At 44.2% G+C, this 24,687-nt stretch overlaps 1 protein-coding gene across 1 annotated transcript in view; it reads right to left on the reverse strand.

The window, feature by feature from the left end:
• The window catches only part of COL14A1 (collagen type XIV alpha 1 chain), a 559,513-nt gene that overhangs the window by 256,310 nt on the left and 278,516 nt on the right, over window positions 1-24,687 (reverse strand). The window contains exons 9-12 of the mRNA XM_078686835.1: window positions 22,783-22,944; window positions 17,215-17,366; window positions 8,146-8,275; window positions 3,544-3,689 (exon numbers count right to left, since the gene is read on the reverse strand). Of these exons, the coding sequence (XP_078542961.1) occupies window positions 3,544-3,689; window positions 8,146-8,275; window positions 17,215-17,366; window positions 22,783-22,944 (590 nt within the window). The remainder of the gene's footprint in view (window positions 1-3,543; window positions 3,690-8,145; window positions 8,276-17,214; window positions 17,367-22,782; window positions 22,945-24,687) is intronic.

The raw sequence follows: 24,687 nt of genomic DNA on the forward strand, positions 1-24,687 counted from the left end.
CTTACTGTACATTACTCAGTCTATACCTCTGTCAATCGCCCCATATGCTTACATGTAAATCCTATTTTTAAGTAGCACAAGGGATAGACTTCTTGGGCCGGGTCAAGTGTGAGGATTGCTTCCGGGCCAAACTTGAAGACTGCCGTTAATTTTTTACAGAAAAGAAGAGTGTGTTAGATAATGTGAACAAAGTACCCTTTAGAATTACAGGAAAAAAACACAACGGAATTCTTGCACTGCTGACAGATGTAATGACAACATTACATTTACAGACTGACAGCTGGCATGTCTTGAAAGCGAAATTGCGAACTACAACATAATAAAAATTAATGGTTTTTTTTACAAGTTCAGTAAGCATTCAAGATCGTGTGGCATGCTAATAGTGGGAACTTCTAAAGTTACCATATTGCAGCATTGTCATTACGGAACATGAGTACAGTCTGGTAGTGAATTTAGCACCCAAAGGTTACGACCTTTGTGCCTGCGGCAAATTTACAGAATGTCTTGTGGTTAGTGGCAACATCTTTGTGCTTCCAGCATGTACTCCCACGGGGCACCATAAATTGGGTTAGAGGTCTCAGACCATTTAGGGAATCTTTCACAGTGTGTAAAGAGGCGTAGTCATTTTTAGGTGTCAGCTCTAGACGGCGCGCATGCGCTGTCTCGAACTGAGACATACTGTATCTGCTTTGTGGGCCATCCCCGCTGTCAAGGCCATACATACATCAAACCTCTTCGGTGGTCTGCTCTCCCTGAAAGCACCGCTCAACTGCTTTTAAACATGCGCAGCAGCCATTTTAATCTATTGTTTCGAGATTGGTTTTTTTTATTTTTTACTTATCCCGTGCCCATGCTGCTGCCTGGCTGCTGTTGCCCGCAGCCACCGCTTCCTCTTCCTGTGATGGGGACCTGCAGCCTTCAGTGGGTCTGTTTGACCTGTTTTTTTAAATATCAGTTTAATACAATTTAACGTTGTGTGCTGCTTTCAGCATTTATTAAGAGTGCATGTGTTTTGTAGCCTGTCGTACTTTTGGTCACGTTTTGTGTTTTTGCTTCTGTCCAAAGATGAAGCGATGTGCCCAAAATCACAGGTTGTTGAGCCGACGTCACCTGGATTCAAACCTAGTTCACTACAGTTCCAATATTAGCAGCTGTGTTCTGTGCGGATGTGGATGAATGAATGCATTAGTACATGGAGGCGGATGGGTGGATGGGGGGTGAATGCATAACTGGATGGGTGGATACGTTTTTGGGACTGGATAAATAGTGAATGGCGAAACTATGAATGAGGAGATGGATGATGAAGGAGTGAGTGCAGCTGTATGTACGAAGGCATGGGTGTAAGTGAAGCGGCGGATTTGTGCATGTGGTGGCTGGGTGGTTGGTTTGATGGATGGGTGGACGCACAAATCGATGCATGTGGATAAATTCTAGAGTACATGAGATGTGTCTCGTTTTTCTTTTAGCTCTGCCCTCTCTGTTTTGCTTTCCTTTCCTCTCACAGGGTCATCCTGCATTCATTTCCTCACGGAGCAGAGATGAAGAGTAAAAAACGAACCGAGATTGTAGAAGATAGAAGTGACTGTGAAAATCAAATTCAAATGCACAATTGCAGTGAATACCAGGCACATATGGTCCTAATCCTGAGATTACCAAACCTAAAACCTGTTTTAAGTCAGAATCTGCTGCAGTTGTGGAAAGTGGCACCACTTGAAGAGAATCCATCTGCTATTCTACAGCAAGTGGAAACTTAAGAAAAAATATGTATTTTTCTAATCTAGCAGTGCTGTGTGTTGCAGATCAGGCAATTAAAACAGCTCCTGGCCCCAACAGAACCACTCTGAACGAACCAATTATTTAAAGTCACACGCCATACCTTGAGTTAATGCATATGCTCATTGTGCAAAAACGAAACTACTTATATTGTATATGGCGCTCACAAACCTAGCATTCCATACCAGACTAACCACCTAAATCATCTAAAAGATTGAATCATGAACCCTTAAAGCCAACCCTTAAATAAAGTAAAACGCACCAGGCGAAGTCCAAGAGTATGTATAAAATAAACTGGACCCTCCAGGTCATTTGTCCTACTAGGGGCATATCAATGTGTGACAAAATGTGCTGCACTGTCCTTTGTGAATATGGAATACCATATTACTCTTAAAGGGCATCAAAAAGAGGGCATTCCCATATCTGCATGGCATTGAGCCCCCACGCTAGTTACCCCAAAGTCTGTGTTAAAGCTAGGACAGAGGAAGCACAGGCAAAGAGTGCCATGGGGTAGAGGCTGAACCAGCACCACCAGGGAGGTGGCACACATTTAACCCCTGCCCTCTGGAGCATCCAGTGCGTCAGAGCAGCGATGGTCACCGAGGATGCCCTGGATCCCTAACAGTGGTAAGGGGGTGCTTTAGAGTCAAAGGCCACTTAAAATGGAAGAGAGTGAACATCCATGCACAGACACTTAAAGTGTGGCAGGAGCCATGATCTTTGTCTATGCTATCGGGCAACCTGCTCCCAGGCCAACCCTGAAGCCACCCGTCACCCCACAACGACGGGAGGAGTTTAAGACCAACCCCCAATTAATGGGGCTTTATGGAACCACGCAAGCATCATCGGAGATCATGTGCACAAAGACAGGGTGCATGAGATTCAATCACTACTCTGTCCGGGTGCACTTTGACGCAGGCACCACTGCGGACAGAATGTGTGGCCCTTACGTAGGTTGTGCTCATTCACAAAAAGTGTCCATGCACTTGGTTTTGCAAATTTATCGACAAAATTGCACAAGTCTTTCAAAAACCTGTTCACCTGCAGAGCGGACACAAAGGACCATGGGAGAATACATGCACAAAGGAAATACATTGTTGTGTAGAAGTGACAGTGCCTCGCACCAGACATTCTTGTAAAACCAGAAAGAAGGTAACAAAAGTTCTCATGAGTGTTAAAATGACTGACAGTAGTCATAGAAGGAATCAACCGCCAGGCAAAGAACTTCGCTTCAGTGGGCAATGCACCTTGTAATGGTGCAATATGTGCATATTCATAGCTCTGGAACTGTTTGAGAACTTCTGAATGGTTTAAACCCCTTTTCCTAACTTCTTCTTCTTCAGTGAAACCATTCATTCTCATTTTCCACCTTGGTTTGGGAATCCTATAGCCTAACTAATCAGTAGTAGAGAGAAACACATTTAACCTTTTTCATAAATCAACCACAGCTCTTGGTACATACATTCCAGAAAAAAAACCATCTGTTTTCTGGCATAACCTTGTTAAACATTCCTAGGGAACGTCTAACAAGACTCTCTATAAAATCCATGAAATTATGGCTATATTTAGAAAACGACTTATAGTCCAGGCTCATAACCAATATCCTATCGGATAAATGTACATACGATTCGTATACTTGCTGTGTTAGTAACAATACTAAACCTGGAGAAATGAATGAAGCATTTGTAAGCACAAACTTTGTAGTTGAAAATAAGGTATTTTCACAGTATTTTTTCAAATCAAAGCGACATTTGTGAAAATGATGGTTACCTCTTTCTCATCAGTTGTCAGACCTTCGGTCAGAGGGGCATAGAGAATCATGTACCCGGTGGCACCTGCCACCCCGTTCCATCGAGCCCGCATGCTGTTGTGGGTCACATCATACAACTCAAGGTCAGATGCCATCGGCAAAGCCACTGAAAGCATAAAATGAGACAATGCGGTCACCGCCTTTATGGCATTGGTTAGTAACGGCTATGATTAATTGCCACAGAATGGCCTGTGGCCCTTTTTAAAGCGCCAAACCTTCACTTGTGTTAAATTCATGATATTTGGACTTGAAAAGTAACATTTGGACAAAGTATCTCATGAAAGCACATGCCTGCCCAACTATGTCGGTTAAAAAACACAAAAACATTATTTAAGCAGAAACAAAGTAAATTTCATTTAATAGGAATGAAGCAACCAGTCCAACAAATGAGTGAAATAACAGATGTGACTGTGCATTAAAATGTTTTATGTAAATTATTTACACACCTGTTCAGATATGCAGGATTAAAAAATATATACACATTTGCATAGTTTTCGCTTTAAACTGTTTCAACAGCACTAAAGTATTTGAAAACTGCATTAACACTACGTTTAGAGTGTATTATATTGTAGATGCATCTTTTCAGCACTTTCTAACAACTTCAAAGAGTACCAGGCAATGTTTGACATGTAGTTTAAAATACTGACAGTTCTTAATCTTTTGAAAGGCCATTTATGCTCTTTTGTGAACAACAGGGAGTTAATGCTTCAAGTCGTAGCAGGATCACTGGAGAAACAAAGTATGATAACATTTGATTATGTTTTCTTAAATGTTACAAAACGCAGAGGAGGTTAGTTCCGAAGTTTAAAAGTGTTAGTGTTTGCTGAATACTTGTGCAAACTTCTATTTTTGAGGGTGGACTTAAAGCGTTTTAGCTCCCACCTGTATACAACTTCAGATATCTATTGTCAAAGATCTATTGTCTGTAATCCAATATACAGAGTGGTCTTTAGGTCAGCCCCTTGCTCATCATTGGATGGTTTTCTTGTCTTGCTCCATATGGAATGGCTTTCCTCCATACGCTTATGTTAGTCCCGCCTGCAGCATTGCAGCTTTACAGTGTTTGTGACTGGTTGACTTGGATCTTTCTACTGTTAAAAGCAAGGGACCATCTTCTTATTTATGCTTCAGCACTCCATGGGAGTGAATGATTTCCATGCTCTCTTCTTCTGCTTATTCCATCTCAAACGAGCCTCACAGTTAATGCTCCAGTTAGCCTCACCTGGTCTGACCATAAGTTTATACCTTTTGAAATTAGGCGTCGGCACAGAAATATGCCCATTGGCCACACCCCCGCTACTCATAAAACCAGACGCAGGTGGAACGATATGGCAGCCTCTCCAGGCCTAAGTTTAGAAGGATGACAGGGGACCCATCAGTGGATAATCAATGTTTTAATTAATGGTTATCCACTCTTGCCCCTTCAATCCTACTGAAAAATTGTTCACCTAAGAAACCCTCCGCCCCTTGGTACACCCAAACCCTGAGGGAACTACACAGCCACTGCAGGAAACTGGAACGCAGATGGCGGCAAGGTTACAAACTGGAAGAACGAACCTTGTTTATACCGGCCCTTAAAAATTACCACCAACAGATCAAAGCTGAAAAAAAATCTTGTTTCACCAACTTACTTAATGTGGCCATGCCAGATCCAAAAACTATCTTTAAGATAGTAAATTCCTTCACCAACCCTATAATCCTTCAACAAGAGATTCCCCCCTTCACATTCTCTTTGCGACCGCATTGCTGCTGACTTTTTTAACAGAAAGTCCAACTGCTACAAGAATATTTTCCAGCACACCCTGTTCCCCCTGTGGAAGTGCCCTCTAATTTAGGAGATGATAGACCGTCTCTCCAGGCCTTTCAAGTTGCTGGCCTAGAACAATCCTGCTAGGCCATTCTTGCATTTAAATCAGGATCTCCGTTTGACCCATGTCCCCATCAGATTATGCATGGTATTATAGACATTATTAATCCAGTCATTAATAACATAATAACCGCCTCTCTCCTTCATGCAGAAGTACCCAACGAATGGAAAATTGCAGCAGTCAAACCGCTCCAGAAAAAATAACTTGCAGATGCCTCCACTCTTACCAATCTTCGTCCTATATCCCTGCTTCCATGCTTCAGTAAAATCACAGAAAAACGAGTTAATACTCAATTGATGACCTACTTAGAAGTGGCAAACATTCTACACCCCAACTAGTCAGGATTCAGGCCTCAGCACTCAACGGAATCAGCGCTTTTGTACACAGCTGAAACCCGTAAATCTTTATTAGACCAGGGAAAAAATTGCTGTGCTGGTCTTATTAGACTTATCAGCCGCTTTTGACACGGACTCACATGACATCCTTCTGGGCCGTCTCAAATCATATGGCATTTCTCATCTTGCCTTGGCTTGGCTAAAGTAATTTCTACAAAATAGTAGCCAAGTTGTTATTCCTGGCCAATATCAGTCAGCAGAAAAATCCCTGCTCCTGCTCAGGGCTTCATCCTCAGCCATGTGCTCTTTAACACCTACATGCCCCCCTCATTAGTCTGATATTGTCTTTTAACATTGAGACAATTTCGTATGCAGATGATAGTCAATTAATTCTGGTACTAGATGAAAACACCACACTTGCTGAAGAAAATCTCCAACAGTGTCTTACTGCGGTCTTTCACTGGATGAAAGTTAATCATTTTAAATGTAATTCGGAAAAAACGAAAATCATGCCACTAGGGAAATCCAATGCCTTCCCACCCCAGCTTATGGTGGTCCACAGATACTCCCCACCCCTCTAACACAGTGACGGTAGTAAGAAACCTGGGTGTGAAATTCGACTCACCACTTTCCTTTCACCAGCAATCCCTAGCTGTGGCGGGGTCATATTTTTTTCTGATAAAATCACTTAAATTCTTTTTTGATCTTCTACCCTGCATGGCTAGGAAAATAACTGTAGTGGCCCTAATCACCTCCAGACATGATTATTGCAACAACCTCTATGCAGGAACTGATAAACCGGTCATAAACACATTACAGATGGTGCAACATGCAGCCGCTCGATTAGTATTAAGAAAGCCTAGAAGCTCATCAGCATCAGCTGCCCTTAAAGCACTTCACTGGCTGCCCATCCATAAAAGAGTCCTGTTCAAGATCTTGAAAATTACTTTCCGAGCTTTTAATTCCACAAGCCCCCGCTATCTTCAGGCCAGGTTTGCTCGCTATGTGACACACAGCACACTCAGGTCGTCCAATACAAATCTTCTGAAGGCCCTGTTTTCAGGTATACCACAAAAGGTGGGAAGTCTATTGCTGTACTAGGGACCAAAGCTTGGAATCTGCTCTCCAGTCATCTGCGTTTCATTCAAACTGAGGCCCTCTTCAAGAAGGCTCTGAAAACCTGGATTTTTTCTGCCCCAGGCGCTCTATGTAGATCTCTCATCTGACCCTCCTAGTTCTAGTTGTTGTGCCCATTAGGGATCCGCACTGTGCCATGATGCTCTACGGAGAGAAAGCTGCGCTCTACAAGTACTCTATAACATAACACCCCGATTCCAAGCTCTCTGTTTCTGCTTCTCACCCCACTCCCACTCATCTTCTATTCCCCCACAACCACACTTCCTCCTATATTTTTTTATTTGTGTGTTTTTGTAATTCAACTTCGGTTGTGCAGGCCGGGTTGCTGCATTCTGCTACAGGGCTACTTGCTTCTTTCTTTTTGTGCTCCTGCTCATACTTTTTAAACAACATTTACTGTTCCACAATAGTTGTTGGCCATGTTGGACTGGTAAATTACACTTTAAGAAAAATGGCCACCTATGAATTAGCACACATGTGCAAGCATGCACATGCATGGGATGTTTGTTTTTCAGGGATAAGCCATTCAAAGATTGCCTGTGTCTCTGCATGTATGTGCTGCACTGTTGGCAATCTAGGAATGCTTTTCCTCATCAAACAGAAGAAAAAACATTCAAAGATGGCCACCCATGCGTGCACACACCAGCGGCCAATTTGACTTTTAGGTTACGGTTTACAATTTAAAGGCAAAACCTATTGGCATGCTAATGCTTCTTTGCTGAATGTTTTTCCTTGAGGATACTCAAATTATGGAGCCAGCTTTGGTGAGGGATTGGTGATCAAGGAGAGGTTCCCCTGATACACTAGATGATGTACAAACCAATAGATTTGACTTACATTTTCGGACTAGCCATACGTGTTGCTGTTGCTAATGTTAAGGTCTATAACATGTATGAGTAGAGAGATACAGGCAGATGGAGGTGCAGCCAGGAATATATGCAAGCAAGAAAGGCACAGGCTGAGTAGGTTATTTCCTTAGGCCATGTTACTCATTCCTATTATGCTGGCATAATAGCGTAGTAGTGAAGAACACCTAAATGGGGGCTATTTTTTTTTGGCCGCATTAATTTGAGGGCTTTATATTTTCAACGATCAACATACACTTATAAGTAAGTAAGGCAGTGAAATATTTGTTCATACATATTGTTCTCTGCACAATTAATAATAAAATAATCAATGATGTAGAAATGATGCAGTGGAATTCTTGGAAGATGATACTCACATGTTGTTTCTGTACCACGAAGACCCTCACTGGCAGCAGTGACATATATTGCAAACACTGCCAGCTGGTACTCGGTGAGTGACATGAGATTCTTGAGGACTGCAGTAGACATGGTTCCATCCACCACTACCTATTTGAGATAAAATATATAGATACTCAGTTTTAGCCCCATTAGTATCCAGTTTGCTGGAAGGGTTCGGATTGTCTACACTTTGAAATAAGTGCATATGTTTTCATACACTTGAAGCCTGTGTTACACTGGCAAACACTATTTGCTTTACATGACGATTTGCTTTATATTCAAGAAATACAGAATTCATGGAATAAACGAGAGGTGCTGGTACCATTATCTAGATGCTGATTTCTTTTTGGGGGACCTTTGATATAACTTGAAGAAGCTGTTGATTGATTTACAATGTAGTGTATGCAAGTTGGGAAAGTAGGAGCCTAGGGCCAGATGTACCAAGATACCCTTTTGCGATTCCCAAATAGTGATTATTAAGGAATCGCTATTTGAGAATTGCAAAATGGTATGTATGTAGAAATTCGCTATTTTTTTGCGATTTCTTAAAATTCCTTAATTGCGATTAGCAAATTGCTAAACGCAATTAAGGAATAATTTCCCATTCATTTCTATGGGCCAGGAGGCCTATAGGAATGAATGTGAAATTATTCTCAATTTACGATTCGCAATTTGCTGATCGCAAATTGAGAATAATTTCAAGGGTTCAAGGGTGTCTTAAGGACACCCTGCTGCACCCCTGAAATTGACATGTGTGCGCATATGGCGTACATACCTGCCCTAAGGGCATGTATGAGCGTCACATGCCACCTTTACAAATTGCAAAAAGTGCAATTGTAAAAGAATTCGCAAATTACCACCAACTACAAGTTGGTGGTAATTTGCGATTTCTTAGTGTGAAATCGCAAAACGTTCTTGTTTCTTACATACCATTTAAGGAATCGCTTTTTGCAATTCCTTAAATGGTAGCGCAAAATTAAGGAATCACAAATTTAGCAATTCCTTAATTTTGCGATGAGATTTTTTTCATACATCGCATTTCCGTTTTTTGTCGCAAACGCTGCTATTTTGCGATTCGGAGCGTTTGCGACAAAAAAAACGCTTGATACATCTGCCCCCTATTCACGAACTGCATTTTGTAATATATTAAGGAGTACTACAGTACTACTACTCATGTGCTACAAAATGTTAATCTCAAACCTATAGGCAACAACCTTTGCTTCTGTCTTTCTTATCTTTTCTGTTTGGAGGTCATTGCAACAGTGGAGAGCTCCTCACACATAGGTATATTTTTAAGTAGTAATTGTCTGAGGGGAGTGGCTGGAAACACGAGAGGGTTTTAGGGAAAGTTAAGGAGGGATATAAGGAGGGACATGCTAATACAAATACACACCCACAAACGAGTAACACTGCTGCTATTTACAAACTACCATTCTACAGTTCCTACAGCCTTACAGGTGTTAAAGTAGATTAAATTGTACTCCAGCTCAACGTTGTGGCAACTCATGCACCACACATTATCAATCACAGCTATTGCAACACACTCTGTAATATTCTTTGATCAATGACATGCTATGATGGAGGCGATACAATCTGGAAGGACGATTGTGTAATGGTGGTCCTTTCCTTCGCCCTGGGGGAGACGATCAGAGTGTTTAACCACCTACACATAAATTAATTGTTTCACAAGGGGCATTTGAGAAAGGCTTGATGCCGAAACGCGTCATGCCCAGTGCAAATAAAATGAACATTGAATCCGCAGGAGTGCTCCAGTAATGTTCCTGGTGGAGGGACTTTGGTGTATAATATTTATATTTATATATGTATATATTTATATGTGTGTGTGTGTGTGCATAATTAGAAACACACAATATTTTTGACTATATATATATATATAAATATATATATATATATATATTTATATATATATATATATATCTTTATCAGCTCCAAAATTTCCCCCGCAATGGAAGAAACAGCCGCACTCATGAGGTCAGTTCAGCAATTTCAATTTATTTGCTCAAAAGCAGTATATATATATATATATATATATATATATATATATATCACACGAACACCAATGACTTGGTAATGAAAACGCACTCACTCGAGTTCTGGCGCGTTGTAAATTGGGGGATGAATTCCCCTTGAGTCCTGAGGGTACCTGAGGGCCAACTAGCCCACTAGGTACCTCCAGTAAGCGCCACAGAGCTGCATTGCAGAGAGGTGTAAAAAGGGGCGTGGCCTCTGAACCCCTCTCTGCAACGCAGCTCCCTGGTGCATACATAAATTTGTATTTATTTTAAAAATTGTTGTATTGCTTGTATTTTAATCACCCACCTCCCCTTCCTGGGCACTTGCACTTCAATTCTCTACGCTAGGCAGCCCTGCACAGCTGATTTGAGAACTGCGGCGGGCCATAGCATCTTGCCGACATTCCATCGAGGCCACTGGCCACGCAACCTCCCACAGGCCACGCCCCCGTCAGAGTCTTTAAATCGCGCTGAATGCGAGCGCGAGGCAGAGACAAACCAAACTCCTGAGGCGGAAGCCGGGAGATAGCGCAATTTGTATTTATTTTAAAAATTGTTGTATTGCTTGTATTTTAATCACCCACCTCTTCTTCCTGGGCACTTGCACTTCAATTCTCGACGCTAGGCAGCCCTGCACAGCTGATTTGAGAACTGCGGCGGGCCATAGCATCTTGCCGCCATTCCATCGAGGCCACTGGCCACGCCCCCCTCCCACAGGCCACGCCCCCCGTCGGAGTCTTTAAATCGCGCTGAATGCGAGCGCGAGGCAGAGACAAACCGAACTCCTGAGGCGGAAGCCGGGAGATAGCGCAATTTGTATTTATTTTAAAAATTGTTGTATTGCTTGTATTTTAATCACCCACCTCCCCTTCCTGGGCACTTGCACTTCAATTCTCGACGCTAGGCAGCCCTGCACAGCTGATTTGAGAACTGCGGCGGGCCATAGCATCTTGCCGCCATTCCATCGAGGCCACTGGCCACGCCCCCCTCCCACAGGCCACGCCCCCCGTCGGAGTCTTTAAATCGCGCTGAATGCGAGCGCGAGGCAGAGACAAACCGAACTCCTGAGGCGGAAGCCGGGAGATAGCGCAATTTGTATTTATTTTAAAAATTGTTGTATTGCTTGTATTTTAATCACCCACCTCCCCTTCCTGGGCACTTGCACTTCAATTCTCGACGCTAGGCAGCCCTGCACAGCTGATTTGAGAACTGCGGCGGGCCATAGCATCTTGCCGCCATTCCATCGAGGCCACTGGCCACGCCCCCCTCCCACAGGCCACGCCCCCTCCACCTTTCCTCCTATAAGTGATGTGCTTTCACCGTACGCGCAGCGGACGGGCGCAGCGGGCGCGCCGTCAGCGCGCCGAAGGCGCGCCAAAGGCAAGCCCGTCTGCGCCCGTCCGCGACCGGCCGGGGCAAGGGGCGCCTCACTATGCCCAATTCCACACTTACTCCTCAGCAGAACTCCACTGCCATCAACTTCATGGAATACTCAGTGCCGCATCAGTGGCCACCATCCTCAATCTCGGTCTTGCCCGGCCCTTTTCTACTCCGTCTTCCCCAGTTCCGTTTTCCCCTCCTCTCCCCGTCCCCCCACCAGAACCTGGCCAGTCCTTGAGGCCCACGACTATTATTTCGGCCTTCCTTCTAAATACCAGATCAGCGGTGAAACACCAATTAGACCTTTTTGTGTTTCTGGAGTCTTATAAACCTGATCTCCTATTTTTGACAGAAACCTGGTTCTGCCCAGACTCCCTCCCTAATATTCTTACATCATTACCCTCCTCCTATTATGCCTTGCGGGCCGCCGACCGCCAGGCAAGGCAGGTGGAGGGGTCGCCTTAATCGCACGGTCTGTCCTCCATTTCCAAGCCCTCCCCCCCCATCTATTAAGGGAGCGGAGTGTTTGGTGATATGATCTGTTTCCTTCCAGACCCCTATCACCTGTGTCCTCGCCTATCGGCCCCCCCGCCATACCCCCTCTTTTTGACCGAGTTTCAAGAACTTCTCGCCACACTAGCAGTCAATAATGCTTCCGTGCTTGTTCTTGGCGATTTCAATTTCTGGCCTACTGACCCAGCGGAAGACGCAGCCTCCAGAGATTTTACAGATCTGCTTCTTAGTCTGAACTTTACTTCCCATGTTTCTGTCCCTACTCACATTAAGAGTCATATCTTGGACCAAATTTAGGCACTGAATATCCCGGTCTCCCCCCCCATTGTCACTCCCTGCCTCTGGTCAGACCACTTTTTGATTTCATTTTCCTTAGACTCCCACCGATCCGCGCACCCTACCCTCCCCAGGAATATCTGGGCCCGCAATTGGAGCAAGGTCGACATTCCTGCTCTTTGTCGTTCCCTCCAAGCCGCTTTCCCGATCCTAGAGGGCCTATCACCCTCATCTCAGGTTGACGCTATTAATGACTGGCTGTCCAGGTTCTGCAGTCAAGTGGCCCCCTTGAAACGTGTCACGGTGAAACGGGCCCATAACGTTAATAAATGGTTCACTGACGAGCTCAAGGGAAAGAAGTTAGTTGCCCGTCAGGCAGAACGCGCCTGGAGGCGCTCCTATTGCCCCACGCTAAAAGCCCACTATAAGTCTATGCTTAATGCATATAAAAGTGCAATCCTCACAGCTAAGACGAACTACTTTTCTGACAAAATTCTCTCTGCCGGAAATCAGTCCAAAGAAATCTTCTCAACTGTCCATGAGTTGGCCCTGTCAGATAGAGCATCCCTTAAACCTTCCCCTTCCCAAGCCCTCTGTGATGCCCTCAACAATTTCTTTGTTGAGAAAATTGCAGATATCAAAGCTAACATTCCCCCCCTCCCCCTTTTCCTCCTGCCCCGGATCCTCCCCCTAATAGGCTTCCCCTAGACCACATCCCCCGCTGACCAGAGAAATGTTATCCTCCCTGTTGGAATGTGTTAAATCAGGCTCCCCCTCTGATGTCTGCCCTGCACCCATTCTGAGGGAAATTTTTCGGGCCTGTCCTTCCCCTCCCCTGGAGTTCCTGAATAATTCCCTCAGAGATGGCGCTGTTCCAGATCTTCATAAAACAGCCATCATCATCCCTTTGTTGAAAAAACCGGGTGCTGATACTACTACCTCCCTCACTAACTACCGCCCCATTTCCCTCCTCCCCTACCTTGGTAAAATCTTGGAGAGCCACGTCGCCTCTGCCCTCAGTTCCTTCGTGGAGGGCAGTGGCTACCTGGCCTCCTGTCAGGCTGGCTTCCGCCCCCGCCATTCAACAGAGAGGCTTGTGGTCTCTGTTTTAGACAGCCTTAGGGAGGGAATGGGTAAAGGCAGTCCCCAGGCTTTGGTCCTCCTAGATTTGTCCGCTGCCTTCGACACGGTTGATCATTCCATCTTACTCACCCGTGTCAGGGCAGCGGGCATTAGTGGGCCCCCCCTGGCTTGGCTTACTTCCTTTTTGAGGGACCGCACCCAGGCCGTTCACCTGGAGGGGTTTTCTGCTTCGCCATGTGGGGTGCAGTGCGGCGTCCCCCAAGGCTCTTCCCTTTCCCCACTCCTATTCAACCTTTATATTTTTCCCCTCATTTTTGCTCTACAGCAACTGGAGGTCACTGTATTCAATTATGCAGATGACCTCCAGTTGATCTTTAATTTATCTCACTCTCCTGAATCCATTCATAATTTTCAGTCCATTATGATTTTCATCAGGGACTGGATGAATTTTAACCACCTCAAACTTAACCCAGATAAAACCGAGCTGATTTTAACGGGTGGTGCATCCAGTCCCTGGACCCCCACGTTTTGGCCCCCTTCATTTGGTTCCCCTCCTTCTCCCTCTTGTTCCGTTAAAACACACGGGATCACGTTAAACCAAAACCTCACCTTGCACTCCCAGGTCAGCACGGTGGTATCCTCCTGCTTCTTCACCCTCCGTACTATCCGGAAAATCTCCAGATTCTTCTCCCCCTCTGCTCTTAAGCTCATTATGATTGCTATGGTACTCTCGAGGCTGGACTACGGTAACATCCTGTACAATGGCACTCCAGCTTATGCCCTTCGACGCCTACAGCTGGTTCAGAACCAAGCGGCCCGCCTCATCTATGGTCTCCCTAAGTTCCACCATGCTACCCCTGTATTGAAGAACTTACATTGGTTGCCCATTAGGGAACGGGCCCTCTTCAAACTTGGTGGTACGGCGTTCCAGGCTCGTGCCGGAACTGCCCCAGCCTTCATAAACTCCGCAATCTTCAGCTTTATCCCGCTAAGGGAGCTTCGCTCCTCCTCCCAGTCACTGTTATCAGTTCCTCGTTTTAGGAAGAAGAGGATGGGCGGGGCGAAATTTGCTGTCCTTGGCCCCATCTTTTGGAATTCCCTTCCCTTAACCATCAGATCCATTCCGCTCTATCCTGATTTCCGAAAGGCTCTTAAGACCCACCTTTTCCTGCAAGCCTTCCCAGCCTAGCTTTCTCGTAGTTTCCATTCAGGTTCACATTGTCCTCTAGCGCCAAGAAACCGCTTGGTATATGAGCGCTTTATAAATGTTTTTAAATTCAAATACTTGAGGTACCTGGTGGGCTAGTTGGCCCCCAGGGACCCTCAGTATTCAAGGGGAATCAATTCCCCAACTTCAACGCACCAGGGGGTGCGTTTGCCGAGCGCTGCAGGGAGGGTGCGGGGCATAGCTGCAATGCCGGCTTTTTTTTTTTATTAATTTTTTTAAGAAGGGGGTTGTGTGCCCCCCGTCTCTTTCCTTTTTATGGGGCCCCCATCTGCCAGGGCCCTTTTTGTCTACGGGAAGGGGGCCACATGGCACCCCTCCCGAGGCCAATTTCGGCCCAGGGACCCCATCCCCCAGGGCATGGCCATAATTTATTTTTATTTTTTTAATGTGGGAAGGGGGCTGCTCATGGCGCCTGGCCTTTCCATTGGGGAGCGTGGGGGGACCCCAATTCGCCCACTGTGTCGCCTGCTCCCGGCCTCCTGTGGGAGCCGGCATTGCTTTTCCACATGGGGAGCTGCTGACATGCAGCTTCCCTTGTGGAAAGGCAATCTGGTTTGGATTTTGTAAGCGAGAGCAGGAAACCTGCTCTCGCTTACAAAATCTAAACCAGTGTTTGTTATGACAGGGCGGAAGCCAGGCTCCCGCCCTGTCATAGCAAACAGCAGTGTCCCGGGGGTGGGCACCCCGGGACACTGCAGGAGCTGGCCCTGGGGGGTGGCGGTCCCCAGGGCCATACAGGGCTCCACGAGGGGGGCTGTGGGGCCCACTCGCAACATCCGTGAAGCCCCGGGGAGGTGGTGGTCCCTGGGGCTTGGGGGTCTCTAACGGACCCCCAAATTTAAATGTACAGTGCCCCGGGGAGGTGGTGTTCCCCGGGCCGTGTGGGGAGGCTCGTACCCTCCCCGCACATTTTTTTTTAAACAGAGCCTCAGAGAGGTGACGGTCCCCATGGCTGCGGGGGGGGGGGCTGCTTGCCCCCCGCAACTAATAAATCTTACGCCGGGGAAAGGTGGCGGTCCCCGGGGCTTCGTGGAGGGATTGGGCCCCCGCACACTTTTTTTTAAATATTAAAATGAGCCCCGGGGAGGTGGCAGTGCCCAGGGCTGCATGTCCCCCGCAACTCATAAATCTTGCCCCGGGGAGGTGGGGGTCCCTGGGGCAGTGTGGGGGGATTGGGCCCCCCACACATTTTTTTTCAGTGCCCCGGGACCTGGCTCACCCGGGGGCTTAAATTCAACGAAGTGTGGGAGGCGATGCTTTGTTTTTTTTTACATTTTTGGCCGAAATTTGCGCTAGGTGCGCGAATCTCGCCATTTAAAAAAAAAATGCTTTTTATGGCCCCTGAGCAGGCCTAGGGGGTCAGGGTGTTTCTACCCTGCCCCCTTTTGTTATTTTTCACCTGTTTTTTATTCTGTTTTCTTGTGCCTCGATTAACGAGGAACAAGATGGTTGCCAACACTTCCTGGTTTGGAGTGTTGACAGCCAATTAGAATGAAGCTCGTGGTCCGGAAGGTCCGTGGATCCAACGCGCCTATAGATATCGAAACTTTTATTTTTTTATTTTCTCAGCAACTACTGAACGGTTTGGAGTGTTGACAGCCGATTAGAATGTAGCTTGTGGTCGGGAGGGTCCGTGGATCCACCGCGCCTCTAGATATCGAAACTTTTATTTTTTTATTTTCTCGGCAACTACTGAATGGATTTACACCATTTAAAAAAAGGACGCTTTCTGAACCAAGCGCTACCTTTTTGCCAAATTTGGTTTAATTTCGTTCAGCAGTTCGAGCTGTAGCCATGTCTAAAGTTTCCTATGGGAAATTGATTTTTTGACCTCTTTTTTTTTATTTCTCAGGAACTGCTGAATGGATTTACACAATTTAACAAAAATTGCACTTTTTGAACCAAGGGCTACCTTTTTGCCAAATTTGGTGTAATTCCGTTCAGCAGTTCGGTCTGAAGCCGTGTCTAAAGTTTCCTACGGAAAATAACATGGAGAAAACACGTTTTGGGACCCCCTTTTTTCCCGGCCCCCGCTTGGCGAATCACCCCGAAACTTTCAAGACAGGAGCTGACCGGAGAGCCCCACTAGTTTTGAAAATTTCACGAAGATTCGTCAACCGGCGCCAAAGTTATTGGGAAAAGAAAAAACCCTTTTCCTATGGAAAAACTAGGTCCTAACTATAACTATCTACTGGTGACTCCAGTAGATTATATATATATATATATATATATATATATATATATATATATATATATATATAAATAAATATCAGTTGTTACAATGCATAATGCGTTATAAAATACCATGTTGTAAAACAACACGTTGTAAATAACGTGTTATAAAAGTCTGTGAAAAGGGCATGCGTTATAAATGATGTGTTGTAACAACTGATATTCTTTAATAATCATCTGACCTCTACCTTATGCTCCGCTCCCCAAAGCTATATGTGTCGAGCATGAGTTGCTGGCTGTTAGTTGGAGCATTTATTTTATGCGTGTGAGAGTAGATGATATTTGAGTGACAAACTGATTACCTCCTCAGGTTGTCCTCCTCGAGTGGGATAAAATACAACTCTGTATTTCTCTACTTTTCCAGGTGCATGTGTCCAACTTATTCGAAATCCTCTCGCGGTTACTTCAGATGTGACCAGATTTGTAGGGGCCCCCATGGTGGCAGTCGATGTACCTAAGCAAACAGATAGCATCATAAACAAGAGAAAACATAAAAAGACATTATATTAATTCAGGGTTTGTTTTGGGAAATAATCAAACTGCATTATTTTAGGGAGGAGTGTGGAAGGACTCTTCCTGTAAAACACAAAATACAAAGGGTTCCATGTCCAACCAAAAGGGCAGCTTTCTTGGTGAGAACGCTTTGGTGATTAAAATAGCTCTTAAATAGCTCTTAAAGCCCAGTTCCCTATATTTAGATTTTTATGAAACAAAAAAAAACATCTAGTGATACCATGCGATCAACCCAGCATGCCTGCCACGTGCTTTGTGTATTAATGAGAGATCATGACTATTTACATTGCTTGACGTGTCTTTGTGAAAGTTAGGTTCTGCAAAGTGTATTTGTGGGATTGCCTGGTGTGGGATATATCTGTGGGGAGGTGAAGAGGGCATCCAACCATTCCCTGCTTTTCCAAATGCTGGTATTAACTAGAAAAGAGCAGATCCTAGAACCCCACAGCTAAAGCCAGGTGTGACCTAGATCACTGGTGTACACTGAAGGGAGTAGCACTGGAGGGTTTGGGACTTGCATCTATCCAGTCTCAGCTGCAGGAGTACTGTTTTTATTGCAGATGTCTCTGCCAGTATCTAAACGATAACTGGTGTTGTGCCCATTCATACAATTTACATGGGCATCTGTCAGAGTTTCATTATTCGGTGTTTGTGACTTCGGAATGAGTTGCTGACGTAGGCTCTGTAAGTAATGATGTCAGCTAATCTCTTCAATTGTCCATTTCCTCTAGCCTAGACTGCTCTCCTCTCTCCTTACTCTCAAGAAATCTCAAGTCCCTCAGTACCATAATCCTTGTATTCGCTCAGGGGAGGCTCTAGGCTCATGGCGGCCCTGGGAAGGGAGCATAGGTAGGGGGGCCCCGAAAGAGGGGGTCTGGGCAGGGCGGAGCGCAGAGGCCAGTGAAGGGGGGGGGGGTCAGGGTGTTTGAAAGTGGGACAGAGCCGGAGGCCGCCAAATCCCTGCCAGGGACCGCCATGCAAATATGTATTCATCTCAGAGGATTATTATATTAAGGTTATATATTGGCGTGGTGGCCCCTGGGGTTTGGTGGCTCTGTGCAGGTGCACAGCTTGCACATGCCTAAGGCCGCCCCTGATTCGCTTTTCTACCTGGTCAGATCATGACATCGTGATGTAAACCGGAGAAACTGTCTCTATAAATATAGATTGCATGGTATCCCTGGATTTTTGTCTCCAAAGGAAATTATGGGACACTTAGTCGTTGCCTGGTGGTTTCTATAACATCCTGTAAATCGTATAAGAATACCTACAAGAACAATAATCCTACAACGCAGTCGTAACAGAACCATTGACTGGATGAATGCATAGGATACTCCCTGCTCCTCAGACAGATTGCTGAACAATCTTGCTGATGTTGATTTAAACTACATATATTCCTAAAACGATCATAGCTATTCTAATCTTATTGGAAACCATGGAGCTGGCACCTGACCCCACTAGCATACCAGCGAATACCCATAAATATAGCGAATAAATTAGCACATTGAAACAACCCAATTGTTTGAATGAGATGAGGATTGTCAATAAAAAAAAAAAAAAAATGTGCCCTTTCGGCTCCATTAAAAAGTTGTTTCAATCCCATGAAACGGTGTGTTCTCTGGGATGAGTTCCAGGCCCAAAGCTGTCTTGCTGCCAGTGGATTCTCAGTGGTTTGTTTTGGACACACGCTACTGCTGACATTCCTTGCTTTGACAAATGGGTATTTCATTTGTCAGTTCCAATGACCCCTGTCCTCCTGTCCTTGGCCGCCCCATAAAGACACAGCTCCTGCTAATGATGACAAGACCTCTGTCTACGCAGCAAGGGATAAGGTGCAGGCCTCCATTTTATGTTTCTATTGCACCCACATCAAAAAGGGGTCTTTTGCCAGTGTTTCTTTTTCTACTGACCTTTTGCATTATTTTGGTTAAAGAAAAAGTGTGGCCAACCTGAACACTGAATTGTGGCGTGACCGAGCAAAAGCATTTTTTTTAAAGTAATTAATTTTCAAAGTATTTTTAAATGGTTCGTTTAATAATTGGTTTGTGATATGCAATACACAAACCGCTTTCATCTTCAGTGATTTACTGTAGACAGTGTGTATTAGTTAATGTAGACTAGCAATTGGTGAGTATAGTTTGATTTAGAGTCGACATAAACTTCATGTTGAAAGAAAAATAAAGTTGAGCACAATCAGAAAGCAACAAACTGACTAACTGAGGAACGACTGTAATGTCTAGTAAGCCAAGCTGACGTTTAATGCACATTTTGGGATCACACTGTTGGAATTTTTGGAACGAGAGATGCCTCAAGATAAGCAAGTTCAATATTGGGAGGGCGGCCGATGTTCATTTCCAGGCTATGTTCATAGTCCAGATAATTTTAACACTGGAACGTTTCGAAAATGCGCACATTAGCACCTGAAGGAAATGCCAAAATATTAAATAGTTTATGCTTTATAATGGAAAAAATTGCGTGCAATCCAGGTATATGTGTGGTTTGTGTGGATGTATGACATTACAACGCACACGTTTACAACGCATACCTTTACAACACATTTTTTACAACGCAACATGTTATGTTATTATGTTATGTTATGTTATTAAATCATTTATTGAGCGCACTAACACTGATTAGTTTCTTGGCGCTAACTTGACAGTAACACAATCGGAGGTGGAGAAGGAGGATTAAAAAGCTTGTCTAAAAAGCCAGGTCTTCAGTGCTTTCCGAAAAGGTAAGAGATCTTGGCAAGAACGGATCTCCAGGGGAAAGGTGTTCCAGAGGCCGGGGGCCAGTGTTGCAAATCTCCGTCCACCAGAACGTTTAAGTTTAAAGGGAGGGGTCTGGAGAAGGGCTAGATGGAGTGAGCGAAGGTTGCGGGGGGGACGTATTTGGTGATCGGTTGATTAATAAATTTAGGGCTTTTGCCGTGTAATGACTTGAAGATCATACAACCTGCTTTGAAATAGCAGCGTTGTGTGACCGGAAGCCAATGCAGCTCGATGAGAAGAGGAGTCGCCGCCTGCCATCTTGGTTGCTTCAGGATCAGCCTAGCAGCATAGTTCTGCACCATCTGGAGACGCTTAAGCAAATAGCTAGGGAGACCTAGATAGATGGCATTCGCGTAATCCAGATGGGACAGGACAGTGGCGATCACAACCTGGGTAATTGCTTCAGTCGTTAGTAGCCGCCTGACCTTCCTAATTTTTTTTAACTGGTAAAAGCATTTGGATACCACTTGTCCCACTTGTGTTTTTAGTGAGAGATCACTATCCACAATGACTCCAAGCGTTTTAGCCGAAGGTGATGGTTGCGGAGCTTGACCCAGTTCTGAAGGCCAGTAGTGAGAGCCCCAGTACTTGGCACTATCCCCAGTCAGTACCAGTTCAGTTTTACCTGGGTTTAGTTTCAATTGATTTTGGTCCATCCAGGATTTAATAAACCTCATGGTTGACTGGAAATGGCTCACGCATGCCATTACAACGAAATTTAAAAACTACATTTACAACGCATTCCATTACAACGCATAATACCTTTACAACGCATACCATTACAACGCATAACATTACATTGCATGTTTTGGTAAGTATTGGATAGTGTAGGGGTAAAATTACTATTCTAACTACAGGGGGTGCAACAGTAGGGTAAGTTTTGGAAAGTGTAGGGGTAAAAATTACTATTCTAACTCCAGGTGGTGCAACAGTAGGGTAAGTGTTGGATAGTGTAGGGGTAAAATTACTATTCTAACTCCAGGGGGTGCAACAGTAGGGTTAGTTTTGGATGGTAATGTTATGTGTTGTAATGGTATGCGTTGTAATGACTGAGTTGTAATGACATGCGTTGTAGTGGTGTGCATTGTAATGTCATGTGTTGTAATGGTTGCGTTGTAAATGCATGCGTTGTAATGGATGTTGCGTTGTAAAAGTTTCATTGTAATGGTAGTGCGTTGTAAAAGTTGAGTTGTAAAGGTTGTTTCCCGGTTTGTGTACACTGCAGTTTGAAAAGGATTAAAGCATGTGATTGTGTTATACACTGCATTGGACTGTGCACAATTAAATAATTGTATTTATGAATACTGTTACACAGAATATTAATATAAAGTAGCCCTCACCGTGCTGTGCACGCATTGTTCACATTTTGCATTTTGAAAGATAAACGTTGAAGATCTTCAAAGGCCATTTTCAACACCGTCGTCAGTTGCCCTCAATATATTCCTTTCAGTCACATTTCTAAACATTTGGCGTCATTTTACATATTACGTTCACTGGTGCATAAAATGAGAAAACTGTTTCTGCATAGTTTCTACTGGTTGACTACCTACAATGGTACCAAACAGGTTATGCATTAACAGTGTTGGTTACATAAAAGATGTCCAGATGACAGAAGCCTCTCTGATTGGTCATCGAGCCCCCAGATACTGGGGTTATCCTAGATCAGCTTGAGGTGCAGCCCCAGGACACCCATTTTTGGGGTAATTAGGAGCTTTATATGTTTTATTCATTCATTCATTCAGAAAGGCAGCAGGTCTGCCAATGTGAGGTGCTGGGCAGAGACGTGGCGGGACTCCAGCTTGTCAATCTCCTCTAAGCAATTGGACCTGGAATGAATGATTTCCCTGGTAGTTGCTTATTTCTTAGTGGACCCTCACAGTGCAACTTCTAATGGGCCTAGTACTAGTAAATCTGGAGGGAAATCTCCAACAGGGCACAATGGCACATTCCGAAACTCACCAGAGTGTGGCAGCGGCAGGCAATTTCACCCATCATTTGTTGGGTAAACTCCCTGTAAGAACCGAGTGAATCACCTCAAGCAAACCCAACCATTTAAAACAACCACTGTGTACGTATATAACATTTGATGAGTTGTTAAAGTAATTTACTATCCAGAGGTAAAACAAAAGCAAACCTTCAGTAAAATAGCCTCTATGCTTACAAAAGTAGAGCTTCAGAACTTTGATGTGTCTAAGGTGGTACCCTTTTCAAGTGTAGGGGTCATTAAGAGGGCTTCCCTGTATTGTGATTGCTTCCTGAAGTCTCAGGTCAACTCAGAAGTTCAAGTTCTAGCCTCTCACTGTGAAATTTAGCTTGCCTTAAGTGACATCTCAACCCACGCTCAAAATGAGTGAGTGTCACTCATACTGAGTGAGAGTTGATGGCTCTGACAGTCAGACTCCAAAGAGGTGATGGGATACAATCGATTTGATTTCAGATCTTAAAACTCAATAAGACTGGAAACTTTGGTGGGACTTTAATCTAATTCATGACCTGGTCCTGCAACAACAGCAGTAGTTGGAAAACTATCAACAATCGGTCAAGTTTTCTAGTACTGGGCATTCCACATGAGTTGTAAGGTCTTACCTCGTATTTCTCTCTCCTGCTCCTCCACTCTTGTGCACACGGTCTTGGTCAGGCTCTCGACGATGGTGTGCATGATGCTGAAATCCGCCACATTGTAGACATGGGTGCTGTGAGGCTCTGAGCCGATCTCCTTCAGCTCGTTTATGTCAGCATTTTTCACACCTTACAATTAGCAAAGGACACGACAGTAAAACACTTGTCTTACAGGAAATAACAGCATTGTTGTATGTTTTTCCATTAGTATTTCAATGTGGCATATCTTTGTTCTTAATACTGTACATTTTTGTAATAAAATCATGGAAACCCTAACAATTTCTGACAGAATTTATTTTAAAAAAAAAATGTTTACTAATATTTTTATGTCCCAACCACCCAAATATAAACATTCTCAAAGCAAATATAAATCGTTTTTATTAAAGAATATTAAGCCATATAACAATGTTTTTATAAAAAGTTCAAACATGTCAATAACGTCATTACATCCTGTATCCTAAAGGCCTTATTCGGAGTAAGATCGAAGACTTCAAGACGTAATTACTTGTGTAGTGCTTTCTAACTACTCGGGTACTCTTTACAAGCAGCCTCTTAATCCCGATGGGGCTATTAACAGTAGTTAACAACCTGGTTAGAATTAAGAGGTCTGCTGACTGCTGTAGCCTGATTTACCGCAGTCTCTTAACCTTCACACACAGATTTTGGCTGCTGTGAAACAACCGACCCTTCTGTGTAAAAGTATTGGGGGAAATGAGGAATTACCAGGTAAATTAAACTAGTTAGAAATAGGTAATTATTCATTTCTTAGTGGCCCCTCGGGTCCAATTTGTAATGGGCCTTGGATTGGTAACTCTATGCCTGGGGATAATCCAGCCTGTTTAGTCAGCCAGTCACAATGGGGGCCATAGAGACGCCCTTCCTACTGAGACCTGAAATGCGGTACCATCTTTTCACTCGCCCAGCCCACGCAACCACTCGTACTGAGAGGTGCCATACAATGCCCCATGCCTGGATGGCATGCTTCTACCACTCCACAGGTCACTTTCTTAATTCCATACGCACTTTCTGCTACATCGTCAGGGATAGAGTGGGGACATTTTGTTCCAATCCCAATCTGCAATGGCACATGTGTCCACTATTTTAGGAGGGAAAGGCGCACCTCAAGTCCCTTTTCTCTGTCCATGCTGAAGCTGACAGGACTCTCTGTGCTGTGACCTGCTCCTTAAGGGAGAACCTTATTTTCCTTATTGAATTCACATTTTTCTTCATCTTCATCAATGTCTCTTTTTTGGATTGATGTTCTCATCATGTAAGACATTCGTCGTATAGAGTTTATTAAAAAATAAATAACCCCGGCTTTTAATTCTCTCAAAGTAAATAAAAGAGCACTATTTCACCCGGTAAGCATAACGTATCTTTATCGTGTACGGTTAATTAAAACCATTACAATTACAAACAAGAATAGTAACATGGGAGGAATTCATTGTTTAGGTAAGCACACCGTTTTAAGTAGTTCAGCTGACTAAGCTACGAATAAAGCGAAGGACCTAACAAAATTAATAAAACATCAGTACATTAAGTGAAGGGTGCTATTTGACGAGTTTGTTTAACGCAAGGGCCATTAATAATGTTATTAAAGAAAGCACACACCACTGATTTTTTAATTATAAAAACGTCTCACAAGTGCTAAAACAAGGGATATAGGAGCGGGGGGGTGTCTTCATCATCATCATCAAAATTGCATCACCCTAAGGTCCTTTAGCCAATCGCTTTAGCTTGAAAGATCGCTCGGGTAGACGTGGAGCAAATATAAACATTAAACGGTTTTACCATGAGAGATCAAGTGCAAGTTAAAAGAAGGACCTCCAGTACAGGGCATCGGCGACTACAAAACCAGCGGGAGTAGAGCAG

This window comes from Lissotriton helveticus, chromosome 4_1, assembly GCF_964261635.1.
Source record: "Lissotriton helveticus chromosome 4_1, aLisHel1.1, whole genome shotgun sequence".
In the NCBI taxonomy this organism is placed as follows: domain Eukaryota; kingdom Metazoa; phylum Chordata; class Amphibia; order Caudata; family Salamandridae; genus Lissotriton; species Lissotriton helveticus.